Raw genomic sequence first — 20198 nt, 5'->3', positions numbered from 1 at the left:
TATATAATTATATTTCTACTACTCCACACTGGCGGTGTAGTTTGTCCAATTGTTAAACAGTTTTTGACGTTGATTTATGGTTTACCCCGAAACACCAAGAGAGACTAATTAAACAGCGAATGAGCTGGCGAGCACTAACAGTTTTTATGTATTTTCGTTTGATAATGTTTAAACTAAAGCTCGATCTTGAATGACGATAAATTAAATGTTAATGTTTTCAAAAGTGAGTTTGTGGAACATTTTGCAGAACAAGAATTATCACGTTGTTTGTTATGACGCTAGTATATAATAAAAATTAAAAAGTAAAATAAAAAAAAAAAATATAGAGCTTCAAGGAAAACGGAAAGTCCTCCAAATAATGGCAAAATATAATAAATATATTGCACCATATGAATGGAAAATAATCGTCCTATGTCTGACTTGGAACATGCATTTCCGTATGTAATAAGTGGTGGAGTAAACCTTGTTTTAAAGCTAGCCTAACCTCGTATAGTTGATATCAGTGCATGTGCAAAACAAACATGCATAATAAATTATAAACATGTCAAAATGTACTTTCATATTATCTATTTATGTATTTCTCTGTCTTGGGTATTGTTGCATTTAGTTGTACTGTTTACCGGTCATATAATGTTGTCATGTTATCAGTTTATTAGACATTGCCATGAAGCGCAAGCTTCGGTCAGCCATAAACCCAGGTTCAACCCACCATTTTTTGTTCAAATGTCCTGTACCAAGTAAAAAAAAAGGCAGTTGTTATCGTATAGTTCGTCTCTGTGTGTGTTGCATTGTCGTTTGTTTTTTGTTAACCTCAGTGTTTCTGTTGTTTCGATGTTTTCCTCTTATAATTGATGTGTTACCTTCGGTTGGAGTTTGTAACCCTGGTTTGTTTCTGTCTCCATCGATTTATGACTTTCGAACAGCGGTATATACTGTTGCCTTTTTATATAAACATGTTAAAACATAACGGTACAACAGTCAACATTTAGTTATAATCCTAATCACTATTAAACCAAACACTTTCTCACCTATGAAAACAAAATGACATACTCAATAGAGAAAGCACAAAAGCAAAAACGAGATACATGAATAAAAAATATATTACTCTAGTACAATAACACAAAGATGGGATGTAAACAATCTAAGCCAAGTCAAAAGGATAGTAACAAAATTGGACAAAATAGTAAAGGTTACAAATACATCAAAACAAATACAAGAACTCTATATGACGTATTTAAGATGATAAACGGGAATGGAACGGTAGAATTTGTTTTTCTTTTTTGATTGAAATTCGAATTTAAAATACAATAGATAATTAGGAATTGAAAAAGGAGGACATATTCATGATACTGTGCTCGTTACACAACTCAGAAGTACTTGTTTTCTGTAATATAAAACCTCCGACTTTCAATTAAGAAATAAAGGGTAGGCATTATATTCGTGATTATTTTTGCCTGAGCGATATTGTTACTAAAATAACACGAATATAATGCCTACCCATGTTAAAACTGCAATAAAGTATCGCTTGCATCAATTATTTCGATTCTGATTAGGACAAATTAAGGTAATTTCTATACCGATCTGTCTAAGTGTAAAGCGTATGTGTAGACCCTTCCACGAACCTCATTTTTTTGTTTATGAAAAATCAAACGAATGGCAATGTGATTTTACAGAGGGAGGAGTTTTGAACACCCAGCATAAACGGTTGTCGTATCTAGGTCAAATATGTCAATTTCGAATTGCAACTCATTACAGTCATAATAAATAAATGAGTAACAACGTGTGCATCATTTACGAGTTTGGAAGTGTTTTAAATTAATGAAACAAACTACATGCATGTGAATTTGATATAAATTCATTATTCTGCAGTACATGTAGTAGTCAATACACGCATTTGCCAAAAAATATTATTGGATTTATAGCATGTGTTTAATCACAAAGCGAAAGAAGCACGTCATATTAGAATAAGGTGTAATGTGATATTTAAGAGAATTGTTGAAGCACACGCTTTCATATTGTATACACACTGAACAATATGATATAGTATTACAACGAAGCCGGAATTTCATATTCTATTACTAATTAGAAATTGTCTGGAACTTGTACGTACACGAAACAACGGACACAAAAGACATCGTTACTTTTATAGTACAGATGTATGTATGTTAACGTCTTATTATTATAGAGAAGATATATAAGATATTACCCTCTTTTATACTCAATTAATCCGTGGGAAACACTGATAAAAAGAAGATTGTGAACACTGGTATTGTCACAAAAGGAAGCTAACAACAAACGGTTTTATATTAACGAGATATATCATTGTCAGAAACAATAAATAGCACTATTCATCAGCTTTACATTTTAGTTATTGATAATCTAAGACATAAATATATTTCTATTAAATGCGGACCTTCTCACGGTCAATAATCTGTCATGAAAGAACATATAAATAAAGGCAACAGTAGTATACCGCTGTTCAAAACTCATAAATCTTTGGACAAAAAACAAAATTGGGGTAACAAACTAAAACTGTGAGAAACGCATTAAAAATTAGAGTAGAACAACGACACAACAGTAAAATGTAACACACACAGCAACGGACAAAGCATTAGACAAAATCCGATGAGAATATCCAATATAGCATCAAAACCAAATACATGAATATGGGATAGTAAAGTACCGTGACACGTCTTATAGTAATGTGAATTCACACTCAAATATAGGAGAAAACAAACGACACAACGGAAACACAACGTAAAAATATTACACACACAGAAACGAACTATGATATAACAATGGCCATATAAACAAAGATGTAAGTATATTAAAATTCCACGTTTTAATCTAATACTCCAAAAGTGGAGCAAAAGATGCCATAGGGACATTCAAACTCTTAGATACTATTGTTACCTTTATTTAAAGTAAAATTGTAAAATCAGGCATTTCATTAAATATCTGAACTAATAGGGATTTTGTAAAGATAAAAATACTATTATTTCGAGGATTTTATATTACCCATAGTCATAATTCCCGATATTACGAATTCACTGCAATATATACCCGATATTACGAATTCACTGTAACATTTGCCCGATAATACGAATTCACTGTAGCATATGCTCTTATAAAATTATTATATCTACCATACGATATATAACGCAAATGGTGTCTGAAAATGTAAACACGATGAATGTTGAAAGGTAACTGTTACTGTAAAAAGGAAAAAAAACTTAAAATACCGAAGGAAAATGACGCAACGTGTGAACTTTCAATGTTTAGAAGTTTTGATTTTAAAGTCATATGGTAATGGTAATTACATTATTCCTAAAATACAGTTACCTTTACGATATTTGAGCAGTACAACCGATTAAACATGTGGAGTAGGATCTGCTCACCTTTCCGAACCTGAGACCACCCCTGTTTTTTAGTGGGGTTCGTGTTGCTCAGTCTTTGATATATTTATATTCTTTTGTTTGTTTTTGTTAGTTTGATAATAACTTCAAGAAATAACTAATTGAACTGTTAAACAAGAGGTCAATTGTTTTACCCACATACTCTTTGGGCATTGAACAACACTATTTCATGTCGTTTCACGTACAAACATAAAAGCGTATGTTCTAAATTTAAATATTAAAACTCATATGATCTGGAACAGATGAAGGTTTCTATGTAACGATATGTTATGTATATCATCAGTTGTTTTCGCATTGTAAGATTCGCTTTGATATACAAAAACAAATGCCTTTACTAATATATCATTTGTTATAAGATGACGAAAAATATACAGATCAACAGCTAATTGAACAGATAATACAGTAGAAAGATGCAAGAGAACATAATTAGAAATTAAAAATTCTCCTTTTCTGTTCTTCATCTTTTCAAATTATAGTTTAATCTTCCTTTCGCTTCAATAGATTTTGCTCATTTGAATAGAATTTACATACTAGTAATGTTGTTGTCCATTTCTGTCATAAAAGCCCCTTTTGTTTAATTAGATATTTCATTTATCATCAAACACCTTTATATTTATATAATATATCGACTTAAAGTTATTCGTCATAGAAACAGTTTAAATGGTAGTGGTTAGTTGCATTAAGGAATTGATTGAGAAACTAAAGGGGACCATGCCGACGTTGTGAAATCATTGCATCTGGTATTTTGAGCGATGAGTATTGTTTTATAATAATTAATCTTGATCCGAGGCTATAGCCAATAATATTTGTGCACGTGAAATCATTTAAAATACGACGAGGTAAACAGCAATTCTTACGTAACAAGAATAATTCAACAGCTGTAAATATATAATTCCACCAAAACAACACCAATTCCAGCAATATTAGCAGACATGGGATGGCATCCAGTTTTCATTCACAACCAATGTAACGTTGTCCGCCTATAATGTCGTCTTATGAACATGCCTGGTCATAGAATTGGTCGAAAAGTGTTTGTTTGGGATCGTGACATGTCGAGACGTTACCGAAACACGTGGTTAAACAGCGCAAAAACGCTTCTGAACAGATGCAATCTTTCACACCTAACTGAAAACGACTCCGCTATCTCAACAAGATTCATACTAGACTCTGTAAAAAGTAAACTTGTAGCTGACTTTAAAGACAAGTGGTTGAACGAAATAAACAATAAGCCAAAGTTGAGGACATATAAACATTTAAAAACCGAATTTTATGCCGAGCCATACGTACAAAAGCATTTAACAAGGACACAAAGATCTGCAATCGCTAGAATTCGCTGTGGTACTTTCCCACTAGAAGTCGAGCGAGGACGCTATAGAAACATTCCAATCGAACAACGAGTATGTAAAATGTGCAATTCTGGATCTATTGAAGATGAGCAACACTTCATCTTATACTGTGATCGTTACTCGGTTTTGAGAAATAAACTATTTACTGCAATATCACCAGATCCTGCTTAACCTCTACGCATAAATGAACTTCCTCCAAATGCTGCCTTAAATGAACTGTTGTCTAACAACAACAAAAGTATAGCGAACTTTATCTTGGACTGTGATCGTATCAGAAGAGAAATTATTTAACTATTTTACTTGAACTGTTGAATTTTCTAATAATTTAGACATTCGTCCAAAACTAGGTGTTATCTATTTTTCAAAATTCTGAACTTTAATTTGTCAGTGCATCGTAAGCCTATTCGGCTGGCTGTAATGTAATATTGTATTGATATGTATCTATTGTATATATACAGGTTGCCCTATAATAAATCATTCATTCATTCATATAATTCCACCAGTGTGGAGACAGGTTAGAAAATATTTCATATGGACGGTGAAAGAGTCATCAAGAACTGCGTTGTTGTAAATGACAGTCAACAGACATATTCGTTCAATGAATGAACATTTGTTTCAATAAATGTGTCAGATTGATTCAGCTAATCCGTTTCAACTAACATTTTAAAGTATTTATTTCTATGCCTCCATTTTACACTACTATTTCAGGTTACGGTGAAGGTTGGCACCTGTTAAGATTTTTAAACCCGCTTAATGTGTATGCACCTGCTATAGGCCTAAGTGACAAACCTGTTATTCAGCGGTTGTCGTTTATTATTTTAGTTTACAACTGGTTCTCGGTTCTTTTTTTATTTATGGATTAAACCGTTGGAGTCCTGTTGGAATTGTTTTACACTTGTCATTTTGAAACTGGTTACAGCTTGCTGTTCGGTGTAATTAAACTCAACATAGATACCAGGATTGACATTTATTTTTAAGCCAGACGCGCAGACTCATCAGTGAGATGACCCTCTGTGTTGACAGCCGTACCTTGCCATATACGTTTATATGGTATAATTCTGTTGCCGTGATTTATGTTCGTTTGTGTATACAAACAAGAACATAAAAGTAGTTATACATGTTATACCCTTACTAAAATATTAGTTATCATTAGATAACGAAAAATACGTCAATTTGAATATCTGGTGAATAGGTTATAGCATAGATATATGTTAGAGAGCAATATTATATATATAGGATTAGCGTTTCTCCTTTTAATATAGTCAATTGTATTTGCATGTTCGTGTCACTGAAAACAGATTATGATGGAGAGTTGTCTCATTGGCACTCATACCACATCTGCCTTTATCTATCTACTCATTTTGATCAAATTTATATAATTTCGTTGTCTTTTTCAATTTGAAAAAAATCTGAATGTATTTTTATTTCATTAGATATTTCATTTATCATTCAACAACATTACATATTTTAATTGACGACTGAAAGTTATCTTTTACGAATAAAGAAAACATAAGTATACCGCTTAATCGATTAAGCGAAAACATATCTTGGTCATTAACCAAAACCAAGGGAACTACACCATCGGGAAAAAAATATTCATTACAACGGCCATATTTTTGACTTGGTACATGACATTGTGAGAAGAAAATAGCCGTATGGTTAGTCAAGCCTCCAGCTTATAAGGCTAAATTTGAAATACCGTAAAAATGACAACACTACGTGACAGGAATACGGAAACGGTTTAGATACGGATGGTATGTTGAATCAATAAATTAATTTAGAACCCAAAGGTTACTTCGAGGCTACAAAACAATAATCATAATAAAAGTATACTTAATTAGAAACACTCAGACACATATTTAAATCTGTAAAAAGAGACAAAATACAATGAAATCGTTGATTAGGTTTGTGGGAATGGACTTATTAATTTGTATTTTTACATCAGTACCGTGTAAAACATGCAAGTCTTAGATGCATGATTTTTTATAAGTTGTTAGTGGCTTTGAACTAGCTGTCAGATAACTGCGAGTACTCTTAGATATGTTCATTGTGTCTTTTTGTGTCGGGATGTATAAGTACCCGGCCACGTCTACTTGTATTTGTGTCCATCTGATGCGTTAAGCCTTTTTCAACTGATTTTTATAGTTCGTTCTTATGCTGTACTGTTATACCACTGTCCCAGGTTAGGGGAGAGTTGGGATCCCGCTAACATGTTTAACCCCGCCACATTATTTATGTATGTGCCTGTCTAAAGTCAGGAGCCTGTAATTCAGTGGTTGTCGTTTGTTTATGTGTTACATATTTGTTTTTCTTTCATGTTTTTTATATAAATAAGACCGTTAGTTATCTCGTTTGAATTGTTTTACATTGTCTTATCGGGGCCTTTTATGGCTGACTATGTGGTATGGGATTTGCTCATTGTTGAAGGCCATACGGTGACCTATAGTTGTTAATGTCTGTGTCATTTTGGTCTCTTGTGGACATTTGTCTCATTGGCAATCATTCCACATCTTCTTTTTTATATGTACATACAACCCGATAGTTTTCCCGTTTAATGGTTTTACACTAGTCAATTTTTTGGGGGTGAGGAATTTTATCGAGTTAATTATTACATGAGCAACACCTTAGACTATATATACAGAGAAAATGCTATAAATATAGAGAAACGACTATAAATATAGAGAAAAGACTATAAATATGGAGAAAAGACTATAGATAAGGAGAAAAGACTATAAATATAAAGAAAAGACTATAAATATAGAGAAAAGACTATAAATATAAAGAAAAATATTACTGGATAAACTCCAGTTCTACTGATAGAGGATGGAATGAAAGAAGGTAATAACTAACAGGTAATTCCTTGATATTTGTTATGTTCGTATTGCTCCGTCTTTTGTTTTGTATTATGTTGTTTGTCTTTTGATCGTTTTTGGGGGTTTTTGCCATGACATGATCAGTTTTATTGAAGAAAAGAGTTTGAATTTCCATTGGGTTTCAAAAACCTCGTTTTGGCAAACAACGAACTCTTACTTAGCTTAAAAGTACTGTGTAGAGTAAATTATGAAAGCAGTTAACTGATGCAAAATGTAATACATATATAACAATTTACTTATTGTTTGTAAAATTATCTGAAATTATCATATATTTGTCAATGCCACTATTATATAATGAATCCATAATACATGTCATTTATGTCACTTATTTTGTACTTGGTAATAACGTCCTTCACAAATGTATATGACCTCCAAATAAACACCACTCGATGATATTTTTAAAACTACAGATAAACTATAACTTTTATAATAATTAGTAATTGTATACATGACTTTATAATAACACTATATGCAGGCTGTATTTATATATGGCCGGTGTATGGTGCTTAATAGAATTGTTGTTATACAAATTTGTCGTATTTAAATATATATTTTAGGAAAAATGCACAAAAGAGTAAGTAACTTTCATTCAAATTTGTTTTTCAAATTGTGTTTAACTAGTTTAGATATCAATAGATATATTTTAGATGACTAGTTTAAATTTCAAGGAATATAGTTTAGATAACTAGTTTAGATATCAAAGAACAAAGTTTAAATATCAAACGACTTAGTGGGTGAATCGTTTATAACTCTTCCTTCTAGACGCAAAAAGATGAATCATGAATTTATGAGTGGTATGTTCGTTTTAAGGGGGAATTATGATTATTTAAGTGTTATGCTCGCAAGGGTTAATCATTCTATAATTGGTATGAACGTCTACGTGTGAAGCGGGTAAAGTAATTTTATGAATGTTTATGCATGCATAAGGTGAGAACCATTCTGTAAGAGTCATTCACGTGCGAGGGTGCATTCTTCTTTGACTTTTTTATGAGCATTAGCTAGGTATTTAAATATTTTGAATTCCAATCAAACTTTTTTTAGCACAACTAATTAGTCAATTGTCACTGTGTCTAGTGTGGTGGTAAATATTAACCAGTACGGTGACGGAACATTATTAGTCAGAGAAATGGTAGGTTTTTGTTAATTTATTTGTTATTTGATATCGAAGAATATATATGCATATGTAACTATTTTCTATTGTCAAATGTAATATTTTCTACAAATGTTTTAGATTAACGGAGAAAAAACTAAAAATGCACGTCAAACTGACGAATTGTGTGAATCTTGTCTCGATTTTGTTCAATATCTCGGTAAGTGTTCACAAGAAAAATATTGACATGGAATTGGCAAACTGTGCACTTTGAGCACATGAATACTTGAATGATAGTGTTTCTACCTCGCTGTCTCTGTATTTGCCTTATTATTATATAGGACCCGAGACTCGAGTCAAGTGCTAATACAGCTGATCGATACTGCAGGGCCAATACAGAAACAGCCAGTTCATAAAACATTTATTAAATGATGTATATTCTTTTAATTTATATTAAAATAATATAAGCAACTTACAGTGAAGAAGATATAGAATGTCATATCTGAACTTGTCTTTTCACATTCACGTCCAAGGATTTTTTGTCAACATTATCAAATGTAATTTCTGATTTCTTGTCTATAAATTAAATAAATGCTATTAAAATTCATTTTATCTGGCAAAATATAAAGTAGCTTGGAAGAATAATTCAGACAGTTTAAATTTTCTTTTTCTTGGATCGTCTGCTTACTGATGATGAACAGAAATGAAACAGTGTAAATATTAAAAGTTGTACTATAAAGGCTGTGAAATATTTCAATTTCAAGACTTCAAGACATTTCAAAACACTGAACATCATTTAATCGTTTTATTTATGAGTGTAAGTTAAAATATATATATATAGATGTTTGTTGGCATAATAATACGCCTAAAGTTTAGTAATGGCGTTAGAAAATTAAAACCGGAAGTGAACGTATTGGCCCCAATATTAGCCTTGTCTGAAATGCAACATAACGTTTTATTTATATCGACAGGATAATGTCTTTAGTATTGCACATGCTGAGCTATCCGTATTGGGGCTCATTTGGCCATATCATTTAATATCACCCCTAGTTTTTGGGGGGGTTCGTGTTGTTTATTTCTTTAGTTTTCTATGTTGTGTCATGTGTACTATTGTTTTTCTGTTTGTCTTTTTCATTTTTAGCCATGGCGTTGTCAGTTTGTTTTAGATTTATGAGTTTGACTGTCCCTTTGGTATCTTTCGTCCCTCTTTTAATAGTTCTGTGTATGGAACGAAGGAACTGGGTCATGCGTAAAATGGTAGGAGCCGATTTGTCATAGATGTCTGAAGTCAGAACCTGGTTTTGTCAGAGAATAAAAAAATAATAATCGAATAACATAATTAATCTTTTGTGTTTAAAAGAAGTCTGGTGGCTCGTTTAAAAACGATTTCTTCCCGAGGACAACATATTATTTATTTGAATATGTTATACCTTGAATTCCTACATTATTGCAACAAAAATAATTGTAACTTTGTTTTGGAATTAGAAAAAATACTTTAATTGCGAGATAGATAGAAATGAAGGTCATAACGCAAATTGAGTTCTCTTTACGTTATTTTATATGAATTATGTAAATGTAAGTGGTTAAACTTTGAAATTAGAGTTAACGATCTTAAAAATTGAAACACGCACGTTTGATATGAGATTTTCTTGCACGTCAGTGCGGTTATCGTTATAAGTAATCCAATATACCAAGGGATGTAATCTTTCCTAATATCGTTTGAAATAAATATTCTTCAGGCTAAGTGTTTATTATAAGCCATGTTCAGACGAAAAATGTATATGCTTGCAGAATAACCATAGGAAATAAATAATTATGGGGAGAGAAAGATAATATTAAGTACACATTTGCATATAAGTGGAAGACCTTCAAAAATTGCAGAAGTGATTATTTTATTAATAGTTCTATAAAAAAAGGTTTTGTTGTATCTTGTGTTATAAATATCGTACATTGACGTTGGTCAATATATTATAGACAATATATATTGACGTATTTATGATTTGTTTTTAAAGTGAGCGTAATTCAAACAATTTCATAACTATTGTTTTTACGATTTTTAGTATAAAAAAATCGTAAAAAACATGAGTAATTTGTTTGGGGCCATCAAAGGTATGGATGGTATTGCGAGGGGTAGGCGTGTGACTTATAAGCCGCCTGGAATCATCACTTATGCTACATAACTGAATAGTTTATTCAATTAAAATTTTATAAGAAAAAAGATAACATTTACACCCGCGAAATTAAATGATGTGAGTAGAATAATATGCTCTGTCTAAAAATTGATATTACAGAATCGTCGAAATGCAAGTTTGTGTCGATTTGAACTATTTGTATGAAACTTCATATGTCAAAAGTTAGAAGGCCTGATCGCAATATACATTTGTGTACCTCGCACACAAATCATTTTTCTTACGATGTTTCTATATGCTATATATCCATTACCCTTGGCCTCGTTTTCATATTTTAGCAATTCCCTAACACAATTATTAGCTGCGATTGTCACACTGATAATAGTTGATATCCATGACTAAGATTAACATTTCGTGTTCAAAATACAAAAAGAAGATATGGTATTATTGCCAATTAGACAACTCTACAGAACAGACCAAATGATTTTTATTAAATTATCTATGTTACAGATATTCAAAATAAATTCAATTGCGTACACTCTTGACTAAATGATATGTAGTATTTATTGTTGATGAATTTCAATAAACAATGTATAGATCTGTATTAAACTTGCTTTTAATAACTTTGTAATTTCAAAACAAAACAAAACAAAACCGCATCATATACATAGAAAAACGGGCTGATTGTGTATTAAAAATCAATGACAAAACTGACCCCTTCCATTTTGACATGACCCTTTTCTGTCGTTGTTTTACACAGAAATACAAGAATTGAAGTGCTAAAAATGTATACATTTTAATCACCATGTAAATATGTTTCGTTCCATATTTTGTGAAAAATTTAACTAGATATGAAAAATATTCGAGTTCACTAAATTTGTCATTTTGACATGCATTTTTACTTATTTCTCCGTTAATCAAAAACGATTGTAGAAAATATTTCATTTGACAATAGAAAATAGTTATATATGTACAGACATTCTTCGATATCATAAAAATGACAAAAAAAATAAATAGAAATCTACAATTTCCCTATCAAAGGCCTTTCACCGTACCGAATTAAAAACCTTTTTTTGTTGGTGTAGTTTAGACACAGTGATTGTAGACGAAACGCGCGTCTAGACTTACACATAACGATACATGAAAGGCTGGTATATTTGATGATATATATATATTAGATTAGTTTGATTATGAAGACAAATGCAAAGGTGAAACCCCAGTTATGGGTACATTTTACTTAGTGTATGAATTCAGTGCTACAAATATTTTAATTTAAATGTACTGTAATATCAAACATAATTTCAATAAATAATGGCTAAGTTAAAACAAAATGTCTTTAACAATTACATTTGAACAACCAGTATAAGCGGCATTGTTGTCATATATGCGTGTATGTATTCTTCCTGAGAAACTGTTTTTAACTGTTACCTAAATATATCAGTGTGGGTTAATGTAGGATTAAATATTCAATAGATAGATGCGAATGCGTTTATGCTGTTTCCTAAAAAGCCATCAATGATTGTGTTTGTTTTAGAGCAACAAAACAGTTTCGCAAGATCTAGTTACCATTTTTGGGCACTTGCATTGACTACCTGTGTTTGGTTTGGTGTGTGCTGCTTTTCCTCGGCTTCTTATTATTTATCATCCCTTTGGTATCTGATTGCTCTGTTTTATGTCTGTGATTGCAGGAGTTTAAGTTGTATATTGGAGAACTTATAATTCATTATCCCATGTAGCTCTCCAATCTTTACGTTTGTGTTGTTTTACTGTGAAAAATAAAACTAAGATGCTATATTTAAGGAATCGAATCATTGACCTATTGTGCTTGCCACTGGGTAAAGTTAATACAACGTGTTGTTTTCTAAGGAGAATTTTTCAGTTATGTGAGGTTGGTTGCTCTATTCAAGGTAAATAACAAAGGAAATATCAGCTTAGCATATCCTGAGAATTTGTGTTTGGGTTGATGTTTCCAGTTGAAAAATGCATATACATGTGTTAATTTGATTGTTTTGCTCCTTGTGGGCGCTTTGATTGGTAATAAAATATGTGTTTGTCTGTTTGTTTTTTTGTTTATTTTATTTAATGAAATCCGTTAGATATAACATAGTTTTTTTCAGAACGATATGAAAAGGGCTGTGTGTTGCCCCTTAAATATAAGATCGATATCATTAAATATTTGAGCATGCTCGTACTTCATTGGACTGATACATATACACAAAGCTGATGTATGGTTTATTCTGGTTTATAACTATTAAGTTGTATATATAATGTTGTTCTTATACCTCAGAATAGGTTGTTGGCCTCAGCATTACAGGCTCCTCATTTGGGACAGGAACATACAGAATGTGGCGGATGTTAAACATGTTAGCGGGCGCCCTACCCCATCCCTAACCTGTGACAGTTGTGTAACAGTACATTGCGTGCATTAATTTTTTACCAGGAATTTCATATATAAAATTGAGTACATTTAAAGGGACACTAGCTGTCAAATTCATGGTCACCGATTTGACTCAAATTCTCATATTTGATTTATAACCATGTAAAACATTTATCCAAACTATCAAAAGTCTAAAATAAACAGTTTACAGAGCAAGGGGTAGATAATATATAGGTTCGTTTTGTGTGTATTTTTGTCCAGACGCCATTTAATTAACTATCGATTTGACCTCAGATGACCATATTAGCGATGTAAACATAAATAAAGATATGAATAGATTAAACCAACACGTGCAATTGGATTTTTATAGGTCTGTTTGATTGTATTTTATACATTAAAAATAGATGTTTCTCATTGTTTTTAACCGTATAAAAATGATTTTATGTGCATCGAATTAGTAATCAAAAGATTTACCGTAGTTTCACTTTCATTGTTGACATTCTTTTTCTTTAAATAACCAGTACACGTACAATGCATGCGTTGTCAATCTGTAGCAAGGGGTTAAATTGAAGTTCACATGAATACGGATTTAAAGAGGTCGACTCATTCACTTGCAAGTGAATAAATAATTATCAATGTTTCTTAGCGTAATTTGACAAAATTGAACCTTTTTTGCTGCAAAAAGCGAATTGTTATTTAACTATTTCACTTTCCTTATTGATTGAACAGAAAAAAAATCAAAGTTTTGATTTTTTTTATATATCTCGTAGCGCTAGTGCCCCTTTAAGGGCAAAGCAGATGTTATTAAAGTAATCTATTATGTCAAATTGGAAATAAATCGTTTTGCTTTTGTTCTCTCTCATACATGAAGGCATCGTTTTTATAAGACGTGTGAAGGCAACAGTTGTATACCGCTGTTCGAAATTCATAAATCGATTGAGAAAAAAAAAACAAATCCGGATCACAAACTAAAACTAAGGGAACACATCAAATATGAAAGGAGTAGCTTATAAAATAAAGAAATGTCGTTTGTGTCATAATTCATCGTTTTTGTTATCACGGCATTCAGCAAACATCACGATTCTTTCCAGATGTATTGATGTCTAATTCGGCACCTAATTCTATGACAAAATACATAATTGATTTGTTTTACCACAAGTGAAAGTCTGGTAGAATGTGATTTATTTACTATTTGTTATTTGCTTTCCATAAATTGTCAGTAAATTGAGTGTTCTTAGATCGGTACTATGTATCTATCCTTGTCTTAATAATAGTTGCTTTTGTGCCGATCATACGAGTCAAGTCATTTCCAGCTGATGTTTTACTGTTTGCTCTAATGGTTTATTGAAACACCATTGTTCCAAGTTGTTTGTAAGGTTCAGAAACATATTTAACCCCACTATATCATTTTTGTCTCTGTTCCAAGTCAGGAGTGTGTAATTCAATGGGTGTTTTTTTTTTATGGTTGCTTATCTTTTTATCTGGTTTTCGTTAACTATTTTGTAGTAATTAGAGACCGTTGTCGCTTGAATTGTTTTACATGTTGTCATATCGAGGCCTATAATAATATGTTGAACAATAACCGATAGTTTTTAATCCACTTTGTTTTGAATCAATTGAATAGTTGCCTAATTGTCAATCATACCACAACTCCTAAATGGATCGATTTACATACTATCCTAAAATGTTAGACATATATCAAACATGTTAACCGAAGTACTCTAAACGCGTAAAACACATATTTTGTTTTGTTACCACATAATGATTAATATTTTGCTATTCATTCTTACAATTCTCTTTCTGTTACAACTATTGCAATACTAGTAGCAGACTTACACGAGACCGTGGTTTTATTATAATTTAAGTTGTTTTTTTGTGCCTTGTACCAATCTTTTGAGTTGTTGCCAATTGCAACTGATTTTTTAGTTTGCTCTTATGAAGTGCAGTTGCACTACTGTACAAGATTTGAAGAAAGGTTCAGTACTCACAAACATGTCTAATCCCACCACATTATTTATGTTTCTGTCTCAAGTCACTAACCTGTAATTTAGTGGTTGGTCTAAGTCTATTATTTTTCTCATACCGTATACGTGAGAAAACAAATGTTAGAAATTAAACCGTTAGTTTTCTCCTTTCAATAGTTTATTATTTCAATAATAACATGTTATCCATTCGTTTGATGTGTTTGAGCTTTTGAGGTTACATGGTTACTGTGACTTGTAAACAAGAAAGAAAGGGGTCAAAAATTATTGGTTAACTGCCAGTGATTGTTATTATCTTATATGAAATGAAATGTTATGTGAAATTTTGTCTGGAGTTCCGGACAGGATAAAACGTTACTAATGCCAAGTATTTCTTTATGTGAAACAAAAATGATGCTAAATATGGAATACACACATTTTTTCTTAAATTTGAAAAAGTCTTTAACAATGACTAAAAAGGGAAAATAATAGTGGTATAACCCCTTAATTGGATGACGTATAAACAAATATACACACAAAATGCTGATACATATTATCAAGGCCATGCAGTCGTAATTATTTATTTTATACTCTTGGTAATTAGGAGATACGTTTTAGTATGTTACAAATCAAATATTAGAGTGTCATTTAAATTAGTAAACATTAATTTGACTGCTAATTATGGTTTACTTGTTAGCTGAACCGTGAAGTCATTGTTAGGTAAGGTATACTACCCTCCTTTAAAAGTAGCTTAAAAAACATTAGTCCTACAGAGAGATATATTTTTTATCTGTTGGGCTAGTCTACTATTAAAGGAGGGAAGTTTACCTTACCTAACAATGACTTCACGGTTCAGCTAACAAGCAAGCTAACCAAAGATATTACCATTAGCTACATACTGAATGAAATCTGCTGTAATGGCTTAAGGTAAAATAAATGGAACTCTTTGACAAAAAATAACGTAATATACATGTGTTAAGAATAATATTCGTTACATAGTGTGTTTGTGACCAAATAGATATATACGGGGTCAGTTAATGCCATATGGGGTGAGAGCAAAGATCGAACCAAATATGCAATTTACTGACCCCGTATATATCGTATTAGGTCACGTTTACACTATGTAACTAATTTATCTTACCGACAAACTTTATTTGTCGAATTTAGACTAGAGTTGTCTCATTTGCAATCATACCGCATCTTCTTATTTTTACATTGAAGTGTTCAAGTGTTCAAATTTAAGAACCTTCTTACAATGGTCTGCACAAAAAAAAACCTAATGTCAACAATAACAATTCAATATCACCAACCTTGATATATAACAATATTAAACAGAACTTTCAATACAATCAAATAATCAAATAATGCCAAAGTCGTAACTTCACTAACCGTTTATTAATAAAAGCCCCGCCTCTCTACTAACCTAACATTGAATATACACGGTCTCCACATGGACGCTTTTAACCAATCATATTCCTAGAAATGTATAGGGCAAGATAAATATATATATATTCCTGATTTTAACATGATATCATTTTTTCAGGATCGGAAATCGATTACCAGGCGACAACAAATACTAAACATGAAACTATTTCTTCTAATGACAATATGTGTTTACTGTCAAGGTAAGTGCCCTAAATATTACTATGGTTTTCTCTGATTTCTATATGTATTTACTGTCAAGGTATGGGCCTTAAATATTGACATGGTTTCTTCAAGTTACAACATGTGTTTACTGTCAAGGTGTGTGCCCTTAATATTGCCATGGTTTCATCAAATTACAATACGTGTTTACTGTCAAAATATGTGCCCTGAATGTTGCCATGGTTTCTACTGATTTCAATATATGTTTACTATCAAGATATGTGCCCTAATTATTGCCATGGTTTTTAATGATTTCAATATGTGTTTACTATTATGATATGTGCCCTAAATATTGCCATGGTTTAGTTTAAACATTTTGTATTTGCTTAAATGTGCAAAAAGGATGAGACACAAGATAGTCTTCTCCCAAAACCATTTATAACAATAGAATATTTACAAAGCATGCACACAAACTATACATTATACACATGTATATATATAAAAATATTGGAACTGTGAAAAGATGGTGTGTGATGATGTGAATGGTTATACACAATATGCATGTATTGGCACTTTATAATGTGCTATATTAAACAATTAGACACCTCGTAGACTTTTTAATAAATTCATACACATTCTTTACAATTCTTTAATTTTCAACATTAGTTAAAGAAGTATCGCCAGAGGTTAAGATGTTCAATTTTAGTGGAGAGTTCTCTGGTAAACAATGTAGATTATTAAATAATTTGGTTCTTATATTCGCATAATTAGGACAAAAAGAAGTGACGTGAATCTTCGCACTTATCACAACTACAAGACGGATCTGAAATAATGTTGACTCTGTTAAGATCATAATTTAAAAAAGAAGCTTAGCACCTAAGTTGTGTCAAAATAATGTTGATTTTACAATTGACCAAGTCATAATGTTTTGGTACTTGGGCTTTTGATTTCAATTAAAAAAAAATTAGTTCGGTTTTAAATTTACCTAAAGAGTCATTGTTGCGTGTCACCACATTTAGGTTATTCCACAGTCGTATTGTTGAAGGTATGAAGGATTCTTTGGTCAATGAAAGTCTACAAAAAGGGTATCATTCCCATTACGTAATAGATGAGCAGCTGTACCATTGCCATGGTTTCTTCATGAAACAATATGTGTTTTCTGCCAAGATATGTGCCATAAATATTGCCATGGTTTCTTCAAGTGACAACATGTGTTCACGCCAAGATATGTGCCCTATGTGTTGCCATGGTTTCTTCAAGTGACAATATGTGTTTACTATCAACAACGTAATACCCGGATGATAGAGACATTAGACAGAAGAGAGTTGTATAGCTCTGATTTATATTATCTCCTTAAATGGACTAACACATATATATAGTATACATGTAACTGGCCGATTGCCACAGTGCAGGCGGTGTTGTCTTGAGATCCCACTAAGCACGAGTTCTAATCCTGGCGAGGGAAGAGCATATTAAGTTTTTTTCCGCAAATTTGTAGATTTAACATTGTTGTTCTGATTTTAGAGTAGCTATGTGTATAAATAATTGATCAATTTATGTAATATACTTTAAATGAATTTGACATATGATAAGTGCAATCACTTTTATTTTTCCTTCCAAACAAGTTATTTCAAATAAATCTATTTCTATGACGTCATTATATTGTTATGTAATATGAAAGTAAAAAGATGTGGTATAATAACCAATGAGATAAATCTCAATCACAGCTACAAAAAATCGAACCGGTTACTCGATGACGTCGTCAGCTGTGTCAATTGCAGATTTTGATTGGCTAACAGAAATCTCGTGTCATTCCTCATTTCAAAATGAATTTCATGAATTGAAACAAACATGTTGACACACGTTTCCACTATAAAGTGCACAGTTAAATAAAAGAAAAACTTGATAGTAATCGTGTTTTCATGATCATAGCGAAAACTGTAAAGTATTGAATGCTTCTTTTAGCAATTTAATAAGGTTTTAAAAGCGTTGACCGTGAGTACATTTTTAAAAATATACTTCGGTCATCGCTTTAACACCCCAAATGATATACCAAAAGTAAAAAATCAATTCTTAAATGGATGTTGCGGGAATTTCTTTCTTGCTGCATTGAAGACCTGTTGGTGACCTTCTGTTGTTGTTTGTTCTATGGTCGGGTCGTTGTAATTTTGACACATTCCCCATTTCCATTCTCAATTTTATTAACTATAATAGCAGTTGTTTTCTTATAGTAAATAAGTATAACAGAGAGATTAATGTCAGTGTTATTTTAAGGTATATAGGATTTGTTTTCTTAGACCAGTGCATATGTATCACAAGAATGAAGCCAAATAAATCTCTTTTCTGTGTTTAGATTTTTGAAATTATTACGTTTTTTTAAGCAGTATTTAACACCATTTGTGGTTGCAGTTCGAATGCTGGATTTTCCTTCAGAAAATTTCTGTTCTGTTATGATACATTTTTATTATCTAAGACGTATGTGCCAAATTTTCTAATTATTTATTATTTATTTCAAAGAAAATCAATCAAACATTTAAAAAAAAACTCGAAACATGCATATCATAATATTTATAAAGGTTCAAAAAGTCTGTCCCTATATACTAATTATGATTTCTAAATAGGCGGGGCAAACTAGTCTTAGACTCCTTTATTGAAGAAAGACCGGCTGTTATTTTTCGTAAAACTACAATTACATAATTATATATATATAGAAAACATATCTTATTATATATCAAAATTATGACACAATAGAAAAAAAAAAGAAAAGCAGAAGTATATAAAACATAAAGACTATATTACAATGCCAAAAACGCCATTGTTTTTCAAATCGTGTGAAAAATACATCCTTTCACTGACGTATAAAAATGTGAGTGCAGCTGATTATCTCTAACTGGGACTAGACTAGGAACCCTTTTCATATTAGTATGCAATACTAGGGGCATTATGTTTTTCGGACTGTTGGTCCATTCGTTCGTCAAACCGTCCGTCTGTCTGTCATGCTTCAGGTTAAAGTTTATTTTTCGAGGTAGTTTTTGATGAAGTTGAAGTCCACTCAACTTGAAATTTATTACACATGTTCCCTTTGATATGGTCTTTTCAATTTTATATTTTAACACCTCTTTATTCTCGATTCTTTAAACTTTTGTCTTTTTTTTCTATTCTTTATTTTGTTGGCACAATCTCTGTAGAATCGGTCCATAGTTGTAAACCCCATCTATACCTTCCTCTGTGAAGACTTACTTTAGTATTTATGTATCTCATTCAATCCATAATAAATTAACATGATTTTCACCAAAATACTATATTTGTAATATCCCGTCATCCTAGCTCTTATCAATCGTTATGTGTTAGTCAGTCTGCATTAGTTATGAGTGTATTAAAGTCAAATAAAAACAACCAATTAAGTAAACATAACCGCACGT

The 20198-nt window shown here is 31.5% G+C and overlaps 1 protein-coding gene across 4 annotated transcripts in view; it reads left to right on the top strand.

Moving 5' to 3' along the window:
- The first annotated feature begins 8081 nt into the window (after window positions 1-8081).
- Window positions 8082-20198, top strand: part of LOC139484631 (sushi domain-containing protein 2-like) — a 39445-nt gene continuing 27328 nt past the window's right edge. Inside the window, exons 1-3 of one of the 4 annotated variants that reach the window (XM_071268453.1) lie at window positions 8129-8209; window positions 8677-8764; window positions 16736-16817. In XM_071268453.1, the coding sequence (XP_071124554.1) occupies window positions 8762-8764; window positions 16736-16817 (85 nt within the window). In that variant the 5' untranslated portion in view covers window positions 8129-8209; window positions 8677-8761. Of the gene's footprint in view, window positions 8210-8476; window positions 8527-8576; window positions 8638-8676; window positions 8765-16735; window positions 16818-20198 lie in introns of those variants that run through there. The other 3 variants (XM_071268452.1, XM_071268455.1, XM_071268456.1) reach the window with 3 other exon arrangements.

Source organism: Mytilus edulis, chromosome 8 (assembly GCF_963676685.1).
Source record: "Mytilus edulis chromosome 8, xbMytEdul2.2, whole genome shotgun sequence".
NCBI lineage: Eukaryota > Metazoa > Mollusca > Bivalvia > Mytilida > Mytilidae > Mytilus > Mytilus edulis.
The sequence above is the reverse complement of the archived record's forward strand: the minus strand, read 5'-3'. Positions and strand labels throughout refer to the sequence as shown.